The 22,307-nt window shown below is 43.5% G+C and overlaps 1 protein-coding gene and 1 long non-coding RNA gene across 2 annotated transcripts in view; one reads left to right on the forward strand and one right to left on the reverse strand.

Annotated features, from left to right (window-relative positions):
* The window catches only part of RAMP1 (receptor activity modifying protein 1), a 34,603-nt gene extending 16,984 nt beyond the window's left edge, over positions 1–17,619 (forward strand). Inside the window, exon 3 of the mRNA XM_083715474.1 lies at positions 16,276–17,619. Within this exon, the coding sequence (XP_083571600.1) occupies positions 16,276–16,531 (256 nt within the window). The 3' untranslated portion in view covers positions 16,532–17,619. The remainder of the gene's footprint in view (positions 1–16,275) is intronic.
* A 2,407-nt stretch (positions 17,620–20,026) lies between these two features.
* On the reverse strand, positions 20,027–21,613 carry LOC310833234. Its single transcript, XR_014558600.1, has 3 exons — positions 21,451–21,613; positions 21,012–21,060; positions 20,027–20,503 (listed from the first exon to the last, which is right to left on the reverse strand). It is a non-coding gene; the product is annotated as an uncharacterized lncRNA (long non-coding RNA).
* Positions 21,614–22,307: the final 694 nt, after the last annotated feature.

A 22,307-nucleotide genomic window follows, 5' to 3' on the forward strand; every position in this document is an offset into this window, starting at 1 on the left:
TTGTGATAAGCAGCAGTAATTTACATTCACATGCCATAAAAGTACTGAGGAGGCAGCATGTTCTGCAGCTCTGTTTTCCCAGTGCCCTGCATGTCTCAGTTTAGTGTGCTTTATAATAATGAGACAATCCAACATGCAGTCAGATAGGCTGTTTTATATATGCATTGGGTTGAATTGTTTAAAGTCTTTCTACAAATGCCAGCTCAAAAGTGGGCCTTATTTTCACATAAGAGGGTACTGGATTTCAGCCAGTGACATATTTCATCAGCCAGGCTTTTAATGCATATGGACTAATGCATATGGAAACGGTGTCCGCTTCCCATTTGGCTCCTTTTCACACATGGATATGGATATGGACTTTTTAAAACTTGCTTTGACTGCTGCTTAATGTTTTTTAGCTTTTATATTTTTAGTGTTTTGCTGCTGTAAGCTGCCTTGTTGGCCCCCTTTTTAAAAATATGTTGTAAGAAATTATTTTGTAAATAAAGAATGGGATGACACTCTGCAGTTTTCACTGTGAATTCCGTAGTGGCAGCTGGCAAGCAAAGTGAGAAAATAGGTGCTTCGATAAATAGATGCAGTTGCAGGGCGTGGGATAAGCATAGGAATGATCCAGGATGAAAAAGGGTCAGGATCTGAACAAAAGTTTCAGGGTTTTAGCCTCTTTCTAAGAATCTCCGGAGGAAGGAGTAAATCTATGAACCCCCCACCCCACCCCCACATTTCATGATAGCCCTTTCCCTCTTTTCTAGGACAAAAAGCTACTGTACCTCAGTAGCTTTTTTCTGAAGAAAAAGCAGAACTGAGAGGCAGACACTTAAGTCAGGCATCAGAAATACATTTTGAAAACATGTGGGCAAAGTTCCGCCATGCCTTCAACTCCAATAGACGTGACCCTGGGCAAATATAAAGGGAAATTGTGAATATTTCATTGCAAGATTGTCCTCAGATGCACCATAGTCAGCTACCAGGCCCTTCTCTAGTTGGGCCTTCCTGATGCATCATCAAGTAAGAGGATGGCAGTTATAGGAACCTACAAAGAGATTGCGGCTTGACTTCTGAAGAAAGGTTGCAAAAATCTGAACTTTCTGAACTAATTGTGAAATGCTTATGTTCTTCCACAGCATACATTGAATTACCTGGCAGGATCAGGGTGTTTTTAATGCTCACTGAAACACTGGCGGAGGAAGGTGGGTGTGGGAGGTGCGGTGCGCACTGAGTGTCAGCCGTGAGGGTGGGTGACATCGCCGTGCCACACACACTTGCTCACTGCGCAGGCAGCACCCCGGATGCTCGCTGCGCGGGCGGCGGGCCGCTAGGGACAATGCTGCCATGGGCGGCTAGCAGTGCACTCCAACGCTCGTGGCACGGGCCACTAGCAGGGCCCCTCCTAACACTCGCCGTGGGGGCGGCAGGTGGCTAGGGAAGCTCACTGCACGGGTGGCAAGCAGTGCCCCCTCATGCTTGCTGCCTGGACAGTGGGTGGCTAAGGACGCTCGCCATGCAGGCAGCTAGCCCCGCCCCTGCGGGCCGGCTAGCCCCGCCTCCACACCGCTCCGGGTGTCGGGCCAGGTAGCTCCGCCCCTGCTTCTGAACCCAGTTTCTGGATCTTTTAGTTAAGGCTTCCTTCTGAAGTTCAGGTCAGCAGTTCATTGCCCATGCCACTTCAGTCACTAAGCTAGAATCTATTCAGGCCCCAGCAATGATTTATTTCTCATATATCCCTTGGCACCACAAAGGATCTCTTGTGGTCCAGGGAACCCACATAAGGACTCTATACAGGCTCTTGGATACCCCATAAGGGAAAAGGAGCCGTTTTTTCTTATAACAGCCCATAATGGTTGTCTTCTTTCCCTGTCTAAAGTGTGCTCATCAGCCCTAGATCAGCAGGGTTGGGGAACCTGGGGCCCTCCAAATGTTTTTGGACTTGAATTCCCATCAGCCCCAGCCATGTGGCACTAGTCAAGGGACAGGATAGTGGTAGCCCAGCTACAGGTTTCCATCCTTTGCCTTGCCTTAATCTAAAGTAATCGTTGTTGATTTTTGGTCTCTTGTGACAGATGCACTTCTGAGCTCTTTGGGTAACAACTGGTTTACTGCAGATCCAATAGTGAATATGCAAAAACTGTAGCTCTTTCAAATTGCTACTCTGATCAGGAAATAGAGCACCAAGATAAAAGTTTATGCAATAGCATCCTTTGGCAGAGAGAAATATTTAGGCTGATTTTTGATGGGATTGTGCTAATTTTGGGAGATGACAGGCACCATTCATACATTTTGGATGACAATTTTCCTTCTTTTTCCACTATGACTAATCCTTTGTGGTTTGGTTCTCCATGAGAAGCTTAAATCTGCCTCACTCTCTTTAGATATGAAGCAGATGACAATTGAGCTATTTTTAATTGGATTCCAGATTACATGGAGTGGCGCATTGGTCAAAGTGGCCTGCGCTGGAATAGCCTTGGGTGACAGCATCATGCTTCTCAACCCACATTACTCTAACATGGTGTGCAGCTGTTTCAGTTGGGCAAGAGTAAAAATATCCACTGTGTGCCTAGGAAGACGGTGCATAAGCACATATATTTTCATTATTGTAATTAAGCAGAGGCTCTTGTTGATGTTTGTTTCTTCTCAGTACTGATGGGCAGGAAAGCAAGTAGATCTTGCCTGGCACATGGTGTAAGCAATGAAGAACAACATATATTTCTGGTGGAAATGTATGAAGTGGAGAACTCTCCCCTTACAGCTGAAAATAACAACATCTGGTTAAAAAGAAAACAACTGCCTCACAGTATCAGATAGGATCACCAAATCCAGGAAAATCAAAAGTACTAGCAGAAGAGAAATGTTTTTATTGCATTTCCCGCCTCACTTCGTGTTTTTTTTAAAGTTGCCCCTTAGAAGTTTTTTGTGTAGCCTGTTTTCTCATACAGATACAGTGGTACCTCGGTTTAAAAACAGTCCTGTTTACGAACTATTTGGTTTACGAACTCCGCAAAACCAGAAGTGGTGTCCTGGTTTGCAAACTTTACCTCAGTCTAAGAACGGAATCCGAACAGTGGAAGGACACTGGTGGTGGGAGGCCTCATTAGGGAAAGCGTGCCTCGGTTTAAGAACGGACTTCCAGAATGGATTAGTTCATAAACCGAGGTACCACTGTGCAGCTGCAACAAGGAGGCTTCCAGAGAGATATGGCAACACAAAATGACTATGGCGCTTAAGGTGCGCATCCCTAAGGAGGTTCAAGGCCTTTGAATACACTCTTGCTTCTCTCCCCACCCCCAGGATGCTTCAAACATTTCTTGGTCCCTTCAGTTCTCCTCCTCCTCCCCCAAACATCAGACATTCTCATCCCCAAGGGAAAGAAAGCCCTCTAAGCATTCATTCTACAATAACAGACTGATTCCACCTATTTGAACCCAGCATACGTTTTCTCTCATGGATTCAAGCAGATGCCGTATGTTTGTGGAACAACAAGATCAGCAGTGACAAAGAAACAGCTGCAAAGTATTTGCAAATGGTAATTAGGATGCAACCAGAAAATAAACTGGATATTTTCTTTATGTTGAAGAAAGATTTATATCATAAATATCCAACGTACTGATCAATAATCCCATATCCATTTTGTATTACGGCCTGCAAAAATTATCTTTCAGCCAAATAACCAATAAATATCTTGTCCTTTGCCTTGGGCAGAAAAAAGCCTTTGGGTCAGCCGCACGTGGGCACAGTCTTCACAGCCACCCAGAGGAAAAGCAAAAAGCAGCAGGAGGATGTTGTGCCATCTCCTCATTCTTGCTGTGTGCCCAGAGGGGCAAGTGAACAGGCAGCAACAGCTGAATGGAGCAGGACCAGTGGGATGCGGGAGTCAGCCCTAGATCCCCCTTCAGGAGTGGGGGCTCATGCAGGTGCCCAGCAATGCCAGCCCTTGATTGCAGCTTCTGGAAGCTCCTGACCAAGAGCTCACAGACCGGCCTTGCAAACAGGGATGTTTGCAAGGGTGTTTAGCGGGGGGGGGGGGAGAGTACTGTCTCATGGTATGCATGGGACCAAGAGACATGGAGGGCGAAGAAGCTACTGCAGTGATCTGCAACACCTGTGGTACATTTGTTTTCCTGCTGGGGGAAATGCAACAGTACAGTTGTAGCAAGTGCCAGCTGGATGCCTTGCTGGAAGAGAAGGTACAGCAACTTGAGACCCGTCTAGGACAACGTTCAGAGTTTCTTGACAGAGCTGAGTTGATTGTGACTGAACAGCAGGACGGATGGGGTGCCCATTGCAAGAGACTAACCTCTGGAGGAATGTGATGCACAGAAGTAGGACAGCCACAAGCCATGCAGTGTCTTTGGAGCTGCAAAATCACTTCCACTCTCTCACCTCGGACACTGATTCTGGGCCAGAGGAGCAGTTACAGGCCTCAGAAAACACCAAGGGGGCAGTGAAAGGTACAGCAGAGCACAGAATGATTTCTGCCACCCCTCAGAGACAGGAGGAGTTGGACTTGCAGGAGTCCTTTTCCATTATTGACCCAACCCCTTCAGATCTCAGGATGAGCATGCCGATAACCCACTTTCTACCTTCCAAGGAGATGATATTGTAGAAAGGGAATTGCAGCCTGGAGAAGGCAAGCTGAGAGGAAGGAGCAGGAAGTACTCAAACCAAAAGGTTCCTGTCTCTGTAACCTAACCCAGCAAAATCCAGATAAGCTCCAATAGACAAGAGAGGAAGACTCAAGAAGGGCAGTTGCAGACCTTCGAACACTCCAAGCAGGCTTTGGAAGGCACAGTGTTTAGACTGAGGAGGAAGAGATGAGTGGTGGTGATAGGTAACTCCCCGCTGAGGGGGACAGAGGCAGGAGGGTGTGGAGGAAACAGGGTGTCAGGGAGGTGTGCAAGAGATGGGCTGCAGCTTACAGTGGGTGGCAAAAATATGTTTGCTAAGAGTCTCGCGAACCTGATCAGGGGAGCTTTATTTTTTTATAAATATTTTTATTAATTTCCAATTATTAAAATCCAATATAAACCACATTTTATCAATATCAAATTACAATTCAAATTCAAATATACAGTGGTACCTCGGATTGCAAACTTAATCCATTCCGGAAGTCCGTTCTTAAACCAAAGTGTTATTAAACCAAGGCGTAGAAAGTAATGGGAAATGGATTAATCCATTCCAGACTTTTAAAAACAACTCCTAAAATAGCAATTCAACATGAATTTTACTATCTAATGAGACCATTGATCCATAAAATGAAAGCAATAATAAATGTACTGTACTACAAAATAAATAAAAGAGTATTGTAAATGATAAAAATTAGAATTAAATTGTTTTCTTACCTGCACTGATGATAGTCATTGTTTGGATGGGGGGGCTTTTATCCATTTCCACAGTCAGTCAGTCAATCAATCAATCAAATCAGTAGCGGAACTGGGATCCACACAGACCCCTCCCCCATGCTGCTGCAGGAAATGCTCCCTAGAGGGCGCACCTTCTGCAGCAGCATGGGGGGGGGGGGAGTTGCGCGCCTGCAAACCTGGGGCTACTCAAGGGTTTGCAGTACCAGCACCTTTCCCCCTCAAAGGTTAAAAGTGTGGCACTTCATGGTGAGTACTGTGAGGCGAGAAAGACTTTCTGTTGGTCACCAGGCAATGGCTTTTCCACCTTCCAGCCCTGGGAGGCTTCCCAGACCATGATTTTGAGAGCAGCAGAAGCCGTTGGGAAGAGAGGAGTTCAGGGATATTTGGGAAAAAATAATTTTATACTTTGTGTGTCCTTGTTTCTCAGTTTGATCCTTTTATATGGTTTTGTATGTTTTGTGGTATTTTATGCATTGTGATTTGCTATTATTTTTATTGATTGTAGATTAGTAATTCATTATTGTAATTGATAAACTGTAAACTGTTTAATTATTATTAGATGTTTAATTTTACTGTTTACTGTCAGATTGTAATGAATCATTAAATATTGCTTTATTTGTTATAAGTTGTTTATTTTAAAGTTATTCTGACTTTTTATATTGGATCGGCTTGTTGCTATTAATGTTTGATGTTTTATTATGTTTTTATATGTGTTGGAAGCAGCCCAGAGTGGCTGGGGCAACCCAGCCAGATGGACAGGGTATAAATTAAAAAATATTATTTTTATATTATAGTACCAGCACCATTTTTCTTTTTAAAAAGCCCTGGCACAATCCATGTTGAATTATTCACTGTCTTGAGTTTGCAAGCCAAGGGGGCTTTCAGTTATTCACGAGACAGCATTTGCAAATGTACTTCTTCATATGTACATGTTCACTTGCAGCATAAGCCTTTTAAATGAGCTGAATCATTATGCTATTCGTTGTGGTGGTGGCCTGACTGCTGTTTCTAAAGGGAGCTTATCTGAGTAGTTATTATAGCACAGCTGTTTAGATGGCTTGAAATGGATCAATATGGTTGATATGGAAGAGTAAGTGCGGTGGTTCTGGGGAGGCTGAGAAATCTGGCACTTAAATGGATGCAGTTAGTCGAAAGTGGCTGCGTCAATGGAGATGTGAGCCATTCTCTTCCATTACTGAAAGTCCCCCCCCCCCCTGCAGGCCTGGTTTGGTCACTGATGACAATTAGGCTGCCCTTTCTCCTGAAGCAAATCCTATTGAGTTCAATGAGACTTCCTTCTTTGACTCAGAGGCAGTGCTATAGAGTCATAATTTCCTGCTGTTAATGCATTTGTTGCTTGTATCACACTTGAGTATTTCGTCAAACTGGATCTTCCAACGAAGGATCACTACAAGTTTCTGTGCAGCTGCTCACTTTCTTGCGGTGGCTTTGACTTTAATCTATTGACTTAAATAGTAAAAGTCACTGTCCTAGTTCTGTACTGCTTCCTCTACTCACTTATTGCCTAACTCAGGAAAAGTCTGGCATGCTGGTTTTCCGTCAGGCCGGTGAGCATCTGCAGCCATGGTGAGCAATTTCTATTTGCGTTGTTATGTTGGGCAGAAGGGCAAGTTCGGCCACGAGTTTCTCAAGTTCAAGTTCCGCCCTGATGGGAAACCGAGATATGCAAACAAGAGCAATTATAAAAATGTCATGAGCAGGAATTTGAAATTGTAACTGGTGATGAACACATCTCTTTCACCACATCAAAAATTGGTTCTCTTATTGATGTAAATCAGTCCAAGGATCCAGAAGGTCTAAAAGTATTTTACTCAATGCTTTTTTTCTAAAAAAAATAAATAAATGTTTAAAGGTACTCTCATTTTCCTACTCATATTGAAATACTGCCCCTCAATGTCTCCAGAGACAAAAGTATGAGTGTTCTCAAACCATGAGCCTGGTGCTTAAGTTAAAACAATTCTTTAAAAAGCTAGTTAAAAAGACTATTCTTAAAACCTAAAAGCTCCCTTAAAAGAATCGAGTCTTTTTAAAGAATTGTTTTAATTTATTTTGACTATGGCAGACCAACATGGCTACCTACTAGAATCTGGTGCTTAGGTTTAGGGATAACGCAGCTCCATCTAGAGTCAACCTCACCTCCTTGGGCAGATGAACCACTCAAAATAGTACTTTCATCTTATCAGAATTGTCCCTCCTACAGGTTCTTATTGCTCCAGATTGCTATTCCCCACCCCCAATATAGAAGCTAAGCACATTCTATGCCGATGCCATCATGCTAAATATGGAAACCACAGTGCTGTTTCTAAAGCAAAGCCACATTTTGATTTGTTACTGCCAAACATTTGTTTTTCTGAGTTGGATACATAGGGAAAATAAGCAATATCACCGCTTAGCTATGTTTATAAATAGAAATTTATCTTAATAACATTTTACTTTTGGCACAGACCTTTCTGAAAGTCCAAAAGCTGCTTGCAAAGTATTTGCGCAAATGCATTTTTTCCCTTTGGGACTTCAGTGTTACAATTTCCAGAGCAGCAGCAGCAACAATTGATCTGTTAAAAACTGTTAGTTAAAATGGTGCCCGTGGGGTGGGCCCTGCTGGCCATAGAGTCAGCAGCAGAAATTGAGAGCTCCCAGAGAAAATACTTTAAAAGATGGATTTCTCACTCTGAAGTACAAGTCTTGGTAAACTATGGTTATTATGAAGCAAATAAACTTTTCAAGCAGGAAATGTAGAAAATAAAGATATGGAAAAAGTGCAAAGAGAATAGATATTCTTGAAAAGATAATTTTTTGAGCATAGTAATAAAAATTCCAAATTGCTGGCCAAAGCTGTACAGTAAAAAAAAGTAAAGATTAGCCTAATAAAAGATAAAATGGGTAGTATGCACAACTTGATGAAAGATAAGTTGAGAGTATTTCAGGAGTTTTACCAAGAGTTAGCAGGTAACAATTCTATGGGGAAGATGAAAGAATATAGTGAGACACACTGGAAGATGAAGCTAGAAAGGAGGGAACAGAAATAGGATCACGGGAAATTTCTCTTTGGGAAAGGGTGAAAGTAAGAAACCCCTTAAGCTCACATGTGAAATTCTGACTGAGGTCCCTGGAGTTGCCTCTCAGTCAGCTGTTTAGGCTGGCAGCACAGGCTTAACCATGTGGAGGACTTCCTTCCTAATAAGTCTGTTTAGAATTAAAGCCTCACCCGCTGGTCTGAGAGCTGGCAAACAAAACGTGCTTTTCTTGGAGATGCCAAATGTGATTCTTTTTGGTGCTGTTGTTTTGTAACGTCTGTCCAAAAGTAAATTGATCAGAATGCTTGGACTATTTCCCCCTGAATTGGCTTATGTTAAAAGAATGATAACAAACGAAACAAAAAAGCCAAAACATTTTTGAGGAAAGAGGAGAATTTATACTGTGGGAAAAGTTTTTCATGTGCCCATCTAAGGTGTCTGTATGGGACGGCTCCATGTGAAACTGGTAAGGCAAAGGGAGCTCCATGTTAATATAAATCACTCGGCTGTCATTGCACTCAGGGAATTTTTCTTGGGGCTGCTATTTAATAATCTAATGGGAACCGAAATCAGCTGTCACTCGTTTAAGGGAAAGAGTTGTTGAAAAAAATTAAAAAACAAACAAACCCTAAAAGCCCAGTTCCATAGTGCGACCTTTAAAAACAGAACAACTTCAAAGCAGGAGTAGCATGCCAGGTGGGACGCGGGTGGCGCTGTGGGTTAAACCACAGAGCCTAGGACTTGCTGATCAGAAGGTCAGTGGTTCAAATCCCTGTGACAGGGTGAGCTCCCATTTCTCGGTCCCTGCTCCTGCCAACCTAGCAGTTCAAAAGCACGGCAAAGCGCAAGTAGATCAATAGGTACCACTCTGGCGGGAAGGTAAAAGGCGCTTCCGTGCGCTGCTCTGGTTCACCAGAAGCGGCTTAGTCATGCTGGCCATATCTCAGGACCCCCCCCCCCAATCATTCAGTTTGTACAAACTCGACACTCACATACGACATTCGCTACGCTTCTGTTATAAATTCATAGAAAATCAACCATACATCGAATCTGCACCGGTCCACTTTTATTTTACTCCATGAAGGACTACAAAATGGGGAAGGTTTGATACAGGGCAGCCATGATTCCTTGAGCATACCAGCACATACACAGGAGCCCTGCCCAGTTGTTATGCCAACCCTGATGGTCCTAGACAGAAGACCATCAAGGTCACAAAGGACTTGCATACGGGAGTGGATTCAACACGGACTGGAACAAAGATCAGATCTTCCCTCTGGGGGCAGGAAACTGCCAACTCCCTTTTGTCCTCTGGAAATGACTCATGGGGAGGGGGAAAGGGGGAACCAGGCAGGTGACAAGATACTCAGGTTACCTCCACAACAACTCCCTCAACCCCTCCTTTTTGTGATGTGTCAATGATGTAGTCATGATGTAGTTGTGATGTAGTTCTAGGGGTATAGTTTGGGGGATTAGTAACTAATAAAAGTTGGGGTCTTCTTTTGTTCTGTGCTTCCATTTTGTTTCACCTGGTGGCAGGTGGGCGTCCTGTCGCGACAGTCTTCAATAAAGACCAAGCCTACTGGCTGCTGTTTTGCTCTGGTATTCCTGGCTGGTGTCCTTGTTTTTTTGTCCAAGGGAGCCCTCAGATTTCTCCGTTAACAGCCACATGACCTGAAAGCTGTACGCTGGCTCCCTTGGCCAGTAAAGCGAGATGAGCGCTGCAACCCCAGAGTCAGCCACGACTGGACCTAATGGTCAGGGGTCCCTTTACCTTTACCTTTAGCATGCCAGGTGTTGTTGGACTCCAACTCCCATAACCCCCAGCCAGAATAGCCCAATGGTCAAAGATGATGGGAGTTGCAGTCCAAGGACATCTGGAGAGCTGCCCATTAGCCACCCAATTTTTTATTTTAAATCAAGCCAGATTTCCAAATGTAGCCGCGATGATGACATTCTAATCTCCTGAAGGAGGAAGGTGGCATGTTTGAGTAAGACTCAGTTCAGATGTCATGGAGCTGAACATTGTGGGTTTGTAAACTCTGCCCCCCTCCTGCCTTGGACTTGTGCACCCTTTTCCTTCTTTGGGTGTGAGATAACCCTAGTATTCTCTTAATAATTGAATCAGATAAATTGGTTACAGTTGAACTGCTTCCAAATTAGGAATTGAAACCCACTTAAAATTGTGATTTCAGTTCCAGGTTTAGGGGCAGACTATGCCCAGTGCAAGTTACAGTTTTTCTGATTCAGATGTCTTGGTAAACTATGGTTATTTCCAACATGGAAAGGGGAGGGGAAGGGGCACATGGTGGGAGGTAGAGGAGGAGGAGTATGTGAGCCAACATACTCAGGATTTATATTCCTGTGCCACATTTCCATATTAACTTTGATATTAAAAGACCTGTGATGCCTCAATCAGTCTGATATAAAGCCTGAAATTAGTAGTCTTGCTTGATTATATCTTTAGACACTAGGCCATTCCTCTTCTCCCAGGCCTTTTAAATTGTGTGTTATTGTTATTGTTTTTATTTGTTATTGTTTTTATTTGTTACTGTGGTGTGTATTTTTGTATGTTTATATTGTAAACCAACCCATCTGTGAATGAAGGGTAGTAGAGAAATTTAATTAACTAAGGCTTGCAAACTATTTTTTTCTGCCAAGAATCCAGTGCCTGCTGTCTTCAAGTGCCTGTAATTCAACAGGGAGGGGCCTGTCTCTTTCCCTTAAACAGAAAAAATGCTTGTGCATGTGATTTCTGAAGGTATTTGGGGTGAAAGCAGGTGTGTGTGCGCGTGCCGAAAATGACATTCAATCTGAAATGTGCCTGCTCATAAATCTTCATTTCAACAGAGTATCATGTCTCAGTTAGAGCAAATGTGAAGAGCTCTTTGCTGTCATGAGTGAGACAAACAGAAAAAGGTCAACTCTGGGTAAAAAGAGCATTTTGGAAATCATTGTTTATACCTTGGCACCACATAATCCTGCCAGAACCCACATGGCTTCTGAGAAGCAACTTTTGAAATATGTGTGCAGCAGAAGATAAAAGCTCCAAAAATGGATCTGCCTGGAGAATCTAGTGCTCAGGTGGTGAAGCACCAACCCTCAAAACACCTTCCTTCCCCAGTGACCATGTCTTCTCTCTCTCTGTGTGTCATTAAGTGGTGAGGAAAATAAAAACAGCCTTGTAGTTTGGGTTTTAGCCTTGTAGTTTGGGTTTTAGCTTAGTATCTTATTTTCGTTGCGTAGGCAATTGATATGTAATTCCTTTGCAGAGCCAAACTCTTAGGAAGTGATTCTGAGGATAAGCAGCTCTGGCTCAAATGAAGGCCAAATGGCTGCAGCGCTTCCTTGGTGCAGACCCAAGTTCTTCGTCCTTCTTTTATAGGAAGTACTCTGAAGATAATGCTATTTTGAGCACCTACTGATTATAAAAGACTTTACTAGATAAGGGAAAAAAGAAAGAGTGATAAACAAATGCAAAGAGAATGGTTTCATGGCGCCTCCAAAGAGATAAAGCTGTCTAGATGGCAGTGCTAACTGGGCCAACTGTTACAGGAGAAAGACACAGCAATGTCTATTTAATTGCTCCTCACCCAAACTAATTTATTAGTTGAACTCATACGCAGATGTTCCACACCCATTTTTAAAAGTTTAGACTGGAATGTTTTGTCTCTTTGGTTTTTAGCAACAGCAGTTGACACTTGTTTCCATTATAAGATCCAGCACCAATTTTTTTGCCTGCTTCTGGAGTGATACCTCAGGGATAGTTAACAAAAGTGCCAGGTGCGTGATTTCAAGATTATTCTTTCTAGAAGTGAGTCAGAAGTGCAGTAAAATACAGTTCCGAAGACTGTAACAAATTAGTAAAGCAACATAAATATGAATTCTTCATTTAGTATTTATCTTCAGAACATGCCTTTTCACAGTCCATTTATTATAACTCCACTTTGTCAGCCATGTCAGTAACTTCCTTTGGAAACATAAGAGCCAAAGGATAACACAAAGTTATCCCAAAATGCTGCAGCGACTCTGCGTTACTCAATAAACTGGAAGAACAAAATTACCATTTTATTGTTATACTTGTTTAGTCAAAAGCCACACTAAAAGTGTTAACTAAAGAGAGATAATTTTAAATTACATATATTATTTGTGAGGAGCCACTCCACTCTGTACAAGAAGCGTAGGCAGAAAAACCCCAAACACTTCTCTTTTCATTTTCTAATTTTCATTTTCTAGGCAAACCAGTGGTCTTGGTTTTCCTCATTAGCGCATTTAGGTCTTCAGAGTCCATCAGGAACTCTGTGACTTCACTTGTGTGAAATGCTGAAGGCAGGAAGCCAAAGGTTGTCGTCCTTGAAGGCCACTCATAATAGTTGGGCAGGTGCTTCTTAGCCTACGGAAGTTGGATCAAATGCTCTTGGTTATTTGTAGCATTTGTTAGAAGGGGCACATTAAAAAGATCTGAGTATAATATAACAGCTTTTATGGATCCTCTAATGTGAAACATCTTTAGGATTCCTTCAGACAGATTCTGAAGCAATTTCCTTGTGTCATAATAAGCTCCCTCCACGGAGTATTTTATTTGCGGCTTGCATTGAATATTTCATTTTCTGAGACTGTGGGGAAGGCTGGAGTTGCCTCTGATTCCTCTTTAATATCTCTGTGGCACAATGCAGTTATCTGCATGAAAATCTTGTTCTGTACGAAATATTATTCTCTGCCAAGTGTTATTCTGAAGTGATTTCCCCAAGGAGGAACACTCAGCCACCTTCCTCACTTCCTACTTTTAAGAGTGTCAGAAAGCTTCTGTCTGCCATTTGGTTTCTTTCCAACTTGTGTTCATAGAAATAGCAAAGTTGTTGGGAAATGTATGGTATATTTTAGGGCAAATCATGTAACAGAATGAAAATATAAAAATGCATTGCTTAACATGTAAAGAACACTTGTCATAACAAAATAGAACGTTATGAACTCCAGAACAATAGTGAGTGGGAATGACTGAAGTGTCACGTTTGTTTTTCTGCAATTCTACATAATATGATGAGCTATGTTTAGGCCGACCACTTACGGCGTAGAGCTTTCTCTGGGGGTGTATCTCTTTTTTCTGGGGTTGGGTTTTTTTTGGGGGGGCATTGTGTCTTGTGCAGGTAGACAATAAAGGTGGGGGTCTCTAGGGGTGGAAGGATCTGTCAGTTTTGGCCGTCTTGGTTTTGCACTTTTCCAAAGTTAAATTCAGTTCTCAACATTTTGCAGCAATTTACTATTTGTTTAAATTGATCATTTTCATGCATATTTCTCCTAATAAACACATTTTTATATGCAGTTCCCCTTAATATTTCTCTGTTATTGTGATTGATTGGTAAACCGCACAGCAAAATTTGGATAAGTGCAAATTTGAAGGACAGCTGTGTTTCATTTGCATGTTGTTTCAGAAAGGGCAGATTTGATAGATTTGCTCTGAATGAGACCTGAATTTCTCTCTGTTCCTGGGGGTGCTTGACTTACCAGGGTACATTTTGTGAAAGTGTAATGGCTCCCTCCTCTCCCCTAGATGTACATGAGCTGTGATAGATGCTGCCCACTGTGTGATATTTCACTGAGTGCTCCCATTGCCAGTGCTTCTTGCTCATGATTATTTTGGATTTGCTTTAATTGCTATGTAAATTGAGTCCCTGCTGGCACATTCGCTTTTCCTCTTGCTTCTTTTGATACTGTGAGCTTGCTTTTAAATGATGAGGAACATCGTGGTTCATGGGTGGACTCAAATGCTCTTGTTCATTTATGCAAGAATACTAGGATGTGCTAACTGTGGTTGCCAAATCTTGAAGACAATTCATCAATCACCAAAGTTAAATAATAATCAATTACGTAACTAACTAACTAACTAATAATTATCAGCCCAGAGTTGCCGCTTGTTTACTGCATCATTCTGCATTCAAGGCTTATGGGATGGCCATAAACACACATTTGATCCCTGAAACAGCAGGGTTTTTATTTGTTTTGTCACATTGAAACACTTCTGGCCCAGCATCATTAATCCAAGTGATATGTCTCCTGAATAACATGTGAACATACCTGGTGGCGGTATGTGCCACCCCCCCAGGCCCGCCCGCCTCTTTCCCTGGCTGGGGCTGGCCGTGGCCACAGCGCTCAGAGCATCTCTCCGCCGCAGCTACAGCCAGCCTGGGCCAGGGAAAGAGGCACGCAGGCCTGGCAGCGGCACTGATGATGGCAAGCTGGGGGCAGAGGCAGGACCCAATTCCCACCTCATCTTCCAATGGCTCTCCTCTGCACACTCTCCTCCGGCCAAAGCGACCGCTCCACATAGCGCTTCCGGGGCACAGCAGTTCAACGTCATCACCCTCCCAAGTGTGCATGTGCCAAAAAGAAAGAAAGAAACTGGACATTTCCTGTAAAATGTTGGTCCCAAAATGTTAGTCCCCCAAAGAAGAAATGATTGGGAAAACACAGATATATGGCAACCCTATTAAACCATATCCTCTTGCTTTTGGGTTACTCTGAAGTCACGGAGCATTGTAAATTAGCAGCCACTTCTAGGTATAAAAATATTAGTTGTGCCACTGGCATTCATTTTCAGATAAAATGACCCACTTGCTCCATACACGTCCCAGCCAAAGCAATGCACACAGCAGGTAGTTGATTATTGTCAAAAGCAATCACTTACAGTAGCTTCTCTGCAGGACTCTATGAGTCCACTTGCATTCAAGTTCTAGCACTGAGGCAACTGTTCCCAGTCTGCTTTTCAGCAACAGGGCACACCACACATGGCAGCAGCAGCAGCTGCTCTTCCCTCTTCAGTCCACTCATCCCTCCACTTACGTAATCAGCCTCTCCATTTCGCTCCTCCAAGCCCATTGTTCTGCCCTCCATCCCTGAGAGCTCTGACTATTCTTCTGACCCTGTTCCTGCCTCCTGGGGGGTCACGGCACTCCTAAATTGATGGGTCCCTCTCCCAAGTCAGTTTCCAGCCCCCCCAGCATCCAACACACATGCATCCAAGTCCTGCCAGTCCTGCCAATGCTTGACGTTTGAACCATCTGTTTTTGTCTTGCTGTGCTTAAGAAATGTATGGAAAGTGAATACGCCACCCCAGTATGTGCTTTGGAATCCACAGGTGGGTCATAATATCTGCATAGGAAACTATGTGCATATAGACCATGCAGTAGGAATTTATGCACACATTAATTTCATATGCCTATGAACGTAAGAAGAAATTGGCAAGTGAAGAAATGGAGCTCATGCCCCCAAACGTTCATTGAAAACCTGAACAGGGCTTTTGTCTTTCCGATCAAAAATTAAAAATAAAAATGCTCAGTTATATGTAGTCATTACAATCATTTAGAAATACTAAAAACAAACTGCTTTGGTTGTCATTTAGCTTGGAGCTCTGAATGTTGACACCTGAAAGAATATTGAATTCTGCAGGTTTTGTTGCTGATTTACCCTTCTTGATTTTCTAACTTGTCATAATTTTAGGAGCATGCCCAATGCATTTTAAATGTAGTGTGGCACAGAGCAATTATGCATCATGCAGGTAGACTAATAAAGAAGCTGTAGCTGCAACTTTGGGCAGACAAACACCATACATTGAAAGCACATGCCTTTACCAAAGAATCCTGGGAACTGTAGTTTTTTAAGGGCGCTCAAAATTGTAGTTCTTTGAGGGTGAAACAGTTCTCGGGATTCCTGGGTGGGGGGAGTCACATGTTTTAACTGTGTGTTGAATGTGCCTTATATATACTGTGTGGCTCTGCCCACAGCTGAGTGTACACTTTGGTGGCAATTCCTGCTTTGCCTCTCTGTAATGTGCGAAATGGGCCCTGATTGCGGCTGCCTACTAACAAGTGTCCTTTTCTCTTTTTCAGCTGGTATGGGGAGCTGACCAATTGTACCTACCAGATTGCTGGGAGAATGCATTGCTTCTGGCCAAACCAGCTAGTGGATGAATTCTTCATAGCAATTCACAAGCACTACTTCAAAAACTGCCCTGTCTCGGGAAGGGCTTTGAGAGACCCCCCTAACACCATACTGTGCCCGTTCATATTGGTACCCATTTTTGTCACGCTGCTCATGACAGCACTGGTTGTGTGGCGGAGCAAACGCAGTGAAGGCATTGTCTGAAGTTCTTCACAACCCCAAAGTCTCCAACCCTGATAGGCGACTGAAGCAGAACCCCAAGCCAGCTGTGCTGAGGAACAGCTTTGTTACTCCTCTTGTGAACACCCAAAAAAAGAGTATTTCTAGGCAATGCTACCCAGAGAAAAACGTTGTAACTCCACATTCTCTAGCTAACAAGAATTTTGCTGAAGCCAAGAAAAAGCGTCAAGGACTGAACCACTTTTTTCAACAGCCAAATTCTTTTCCTGTATTCATGATTTGATCATGCTAAGGGCATGCCTGCACCAACGTCTCCTTCAGATTCCCTTTGCCTTTGGGTTATTTCTGGTTTTCTCTTCATGCCCTTCAGCCACACATACTTACAGCAGACCCTCGGGTTACGTTACCTTTGGGTAACGTAACTTTCAGGTTGCAAACGAGGCAAACCCGGAAGTGTATAGTTGCGGGTTTCGCCATGAGTGCATGTGCAGAAGCGCTCTATCACGCTGTGCGCAGAAGTGGCGCCTCATGTTGCAGACTTTTCAGGGTACGTAAGGACCCCCTGAACGAATTCAGTTCGTATCCGGAGGGTCCACGGTATTTAGGACTGTGGGCTGTTCTTTGGGTTAGGTAACTTGCAGCTGGGAACCATCTTGGATAGGCACCCTCCATCTTTGTGGAAGCGAGAAGTGACCGGGGCTGTGCAATATTGGAATAGAACAAAAGAAAGCAAAGTTCCAGCTCTAGGAGAACAGCAGAGCAGTGGACAGAATGAGAGCAGGAGATTTGTACAAACAAGTTTAAGGTGTATAATATGAAGAGCAAGACCACATTAAAGAAGCCTAAACTTTCAAATTTTGTGGTGTGTACCAATTAGGACACTGTCAGGATGCCTTGTAAAGTGCAGAAGGTAATTGTAGTGCATTCTGGAGTAAATGACACACAACGCCAGCTGGTGCAGGCATGCCCTCAATTCATTTTGACTGCTGACAGTGGAGGAGATGAAGCTCTAGCAAATTATTATTTATATGTTTTGCCAATAATCAGCCACATAATGTATTCTGTGAGGAACCATTCTGTAGCAATTAAAATGTATCCTAGGTCTTTGAAAAGTTGGATTTGAATTTTTATGAACTTCTGTCATTAATTAGTAAATAAATTATTGCTAACATTGTTTGCAAACAGCAGCAGCAAAACCCTAACAGTTTATTAACATTGGAGGAATTCCCTACCAAGTAATTACAGTGGTGCCTCGTAAGACGAAAAGAATCCATTCCGTGAGTCTCTTCGTCTAGCGGTTTTTTCGTCCTGCGAAGCAAGCCCATTGACGGATTAGCGGATTAGCGCTATTAGCGGCTTTTAGCAGCTTTTAGCAGCTTATTGGCTTAGCGGATAAGCAGATTAGAGGCTTAGAAGAAGGGGGGGGGGGAGGAAAAAAAACCCCGCAGGAACTCGCAAGACATTTTCGTCTTGCGAAGCAAGCCCATAGGAAATTTGTTTTGCGAAGCACCTCCAAAACGGAAAACTCTTTCGTCTAGCAGGTTTTCCGTCTTGCGAGGCGTTCGTCTTGCGGGGAACCACTGTACCATTTGCAGGGCTTTCATGTCATTGATGTGACATGAATGTGCAAGAGAGAGAATGGAATCCAATGTCACGTATCCCTTGTAATTTTAAATAACAGGATTCTGTTTTGGTATCTGAGGAAGACTTGCTGCTGTAGCAACACAGATCACTTACTCTTTTAAAGTTAGTAAATAAAATGCAACCAAAATGTAGACATTTGCTAAAAAAAGCCAAGTTGCTTCAATTACTGCCTCAAGCTTTCCAGACGGTGGACTCTCCTGGGGAAATGTAATATGTGAACCAGATTAACAGATACTGTCAACAGAAATTCGCGTGCTCTCAGCAAACCAGAGGCATTTGTGACTTAAGGGCTGATTGGAGCAGTGCTGAACTCCCATTCAAAAGCTCTGCCCAACCCCCGTCCATCCCTGAAGAGTCTATGGTGCCCTGGTGGGTAGCCGGGACAGAGGGTAGGTGGGAGTTCAGGTTTCCCATTCCTGCCGAGGACATAAGGTGGGAACAGAGCCTGGGAACTAAGAAGGAAGTATTAGCACAAGGACACTTGGGGGGGGGGGTAACTTGCAACATGGGAACAGGAGTTTGTGGTGGTGATTGCATTGGCAGTTGAAGTAGAAGCATCAAGGGAGGTGCCCATACTATGTCTCCATGTTGTGATTTGGCATTAAAAGAAATTTGATTAATGTGGGAACTTCCACTAGTACTTCCAAAGGGTGGGAGGGGTGGGAAGTGGGGAAAGATCCTGTGCCTTTAACAGCAGGGTTGGATATGATCCATGCTATTAAAAGCCCAAAAGCAAGCCAGGAGGCTCACCACGGCCCCACCGCCATTGCCTGCAATTGGCAGCCCTTCAAAACAATTACTTAGTCCCATTGACAGTGTTTTTCTTAAAGCAATATGATTGTTATAGATTCTGACCAATAAAACTTGCTAATGAGAAGTAAGCTGAATCTCTACACAACACTGACTATAGATGTACTCAACAAACATAGGTCAACTTTATTCTCAAAGCAATTAAGAATCTGTGCAATTCACAGATACTAAATACCTACCTATGAAAATTCATTTGCTTCCATTTGTTGACTGGAATGAACCTATCTATGCCTTCATACTTACTGATTTGTTAATCAGTGACAAATGAATCCAACTGCAACATTGTTTGCCACCATTATGAAAGCAAAGCTGATGCACTAGAATGACCATGAGAACCATTATAGCCCATTAACTTACTTTTTCTACGTTTCAGACTATTTCTTCCAGAAAGATGCCTGAATTTCCCTTTCCCTGTCCTTTTTCTCTAGGGAATTTCTTCAACATGCTTTTGAATTTTCAGTAGTGCAGGGCAACAACAAAAGTCATGCTTTTTTTCAGCCCAAACTTGCCAGAACTCAGTTCTGGCACCTCTCAGATGGGCACCATTGCCAATATAAGAGAAAAAGGGAGGAGGCATTCATAGTTAGCTCCAGCACCTCTTTTTCTAGAAAAGTAGCACTGTGCTATGTGATTCTGAGTAGCTGAAACAGTAAACACTTGCACTAGTGGCATTCATCCAAACTGTCTTCAGATGTGGCCCCATGCAGAGCACATTACAGTAATCTAACCAGGAGGAACAATGGGAAAGGAATAAACTACGCCAGATCTGGTGTAGTGTGCTCCCTGGTTTGGAGAAATGTCAGGGAATAGGGAAGGAATTGTTTGGCCCTGCGGACATTGCAGCTCTGACTAAAGTGCAATGGTCAGAGACCTGTCCATGGCAGCAGGAAAGGGAAGTCACATTTCCCTCCCCCGTTTCAGCACTCCGTATAAAACACTAGAGAGTGAGGTTGGATATTGCTTGTTATCCTGGGTGGCCCTCAGGACCCCAAAAAATGAGCCCCTGCAAAAATTCCAAGTGATATATTGTGTTATGGAGAAACCACAGAAACTCAACACTGAAACTGGGCGTCTCTTATTAATTTTATGTGACACCAACTGCTATGGTATCAAAGATGTAGAGCCTGCTTTCAATTAGCCTGATTTATGATATCATCATCTGTAGAAGAAATAATGTAACATAGCAAAAAACAAAACAGGATAAGACCAAAAGAGTATCTGCCTCTTCTAAACGACACTGGCTTTCTTGCCTCCAAAGAATGACACGGGACAGAGCAACTGCCTTGCCTTCATCTTCCACTCCATCGGGCTGTGTGTCAAGGAGCACCTTCTTGGGAATCACAGTTCGCTCCCCTCCAGAGGAAAGGTGTGGTTGGCTTCCTGGACTGGTGGCTCTCTGCACCACTGCTGCCATCACTGCAGGGAGGGCGGGGGTCTCAGCTCTCACCCTCAGGGGGTTGGTATTCTGCATACTGCTAGCAGTGGGAGGGGATGGTGTGCTGGGCAGAGGCTCCTGGGGATGTAGAAGAGCAAACTCTGGACCTGAAAAGATGAAAAGCGCTCATAAGACCATAAGAGCCCAATCTAGTCCAGCAGCATGTTTTGCACAACAGTGGACAACCAGATGTCCCCAGGACCCGAGAGACACAAGCTCTCTCCCTGCGATCATTCACATTCAGAGGCATATTACTTCTGAACCAGGAGGGAGATCAGAGCCATCATGAGTAGTGGCCATTTGATAGCCTGACCCATTGTGAATTTGTTTAATCCCTTTAAAGACCAGTGAAGCCGTCCCCACATCTTGGAGCAGCCAATTCATAGCTTAACTCAGCACCATCTAGGCTCTCCCACCAATCAGCTTCATGAGGGCCTCCATATGATCAGCATAAGACTGGCTGATCCTGTCACTTGCACCGCACAGTCATCTGGGGCAGGATCTCGAGCTGCTTCTGCACTGCAACACGCAGAAGCCCTCTTCACCTTGAGTGGCTGGATTTAAGAGAATGCACAGACCCCAAAGCAGGAGGAAGCAAAATATCTGGTTACTCACAGCTCCATGTCTCCAGGCTCTCCTGCTCTTGTGTCCTGGAGGAAAGTGCCTGACACACAAAATTAAAAAGAGGAAGGCATTGAGGGGCAGGGGGAGATACAGAATCTCTTTCTAGTGACCAGATGTCAGGGCTCCCCGGGCTCTTGTGTGGATAGGAGATAAATTGATATACCAGCTAAGTGAAACCTTCCTTGTTAAGGGTGTCTCAGAGCTCTAATCAGAATTTTGGAATATATGCCATCAAAATTCACAGAAGGGAACTGTCATAACAGGAACTTTTTGTGGAAGTAAAATAATTTGGTAAAGAGCAAATGACTTCCCTGACTTCTGCATCTCTTGATATGAAGAAAACTCAGTTTTCTAATGTCCACAGATACCTTCCCCAAAATGTATTTCCATACAAAGATGCTAAAAGTAATAACTCTCCCTGGTGTCCTACCTGGTAAATGGCTTTGCCAGTGTATTGAACTAGCAGAGTTGAATGTAGCATGCCCTACCTAAATGACTAGTATTAACTGTTAACAACCACTGATCTCCATAAGCTACCAGTTTTTCTGACCTCACCAAATGGGCAAATCCAATCAGTAACAAAGAGGTGTGTGTAAGGCTGTATCTCATAGTGTGCATCATTCTGACCTCATTGGCTTTCTCCTTAATGAAGTCAGAAGGATGCATGCTTAACAATGCTGTCTATGAGATAAAGACCACATCCACAACATGCATGTAAAGCACATCTAACACACATCTAAAGCACACGGCTTCCTCTGAGGAATCCTGGGAACAGTATTTTACCCCTAACAGAGCTAGCATTCCCAGCATCCTAATCAAACTACAGTACCCAGAGTACATGCTTTTGTACAATGTACAGTCGTATCTTGGAGGTCAAACAGCTTAGCTCCCGAACGTCGCAAACATGGAAGTGACTGTTCTGATTTTCGAACTATTTTTGGAAGCCGAACATCCTACAGGGCTTCTGCGGCTTCCAATTGGCTGCAGGAAGTTCCTGCAGCCATTCAGAAGCCGCACTTTGGTTTTTGAATGCTTTGGAAGTCAAACGGACTTCTGGAACGGATTCCGTTCGACTTCCAAGGTACAACTGTACTTGTGTATGTGCCCAAAGCCCCCCTTACCTCTGAGCCTTTGGAGAGGTTTGGGAGATTGGTGCCTTCACAGAGTTCTGGACAGGCATTGCTTGAGCTGATGCTATTGTCAAGAAGCGGCTCAAAGGTAGTCTTATATGACCACACCTAAACACCTGCCTCCCAGGAACAGAGGGACCAGCAGCTAGTTGTTTTT

Source organism: Podarcis gaigeae (genome assembly GCF_964106915.1).
Source record: "Podarcis gaigeae genome assembly, chromosome: 1".
Classification (NCBI taxonomy): Eukaryota; Metazoa; Chordata; class Lepidosauria; order Squamata; family Lacertidae; genus Podarcis; species Podarcis gaigeae.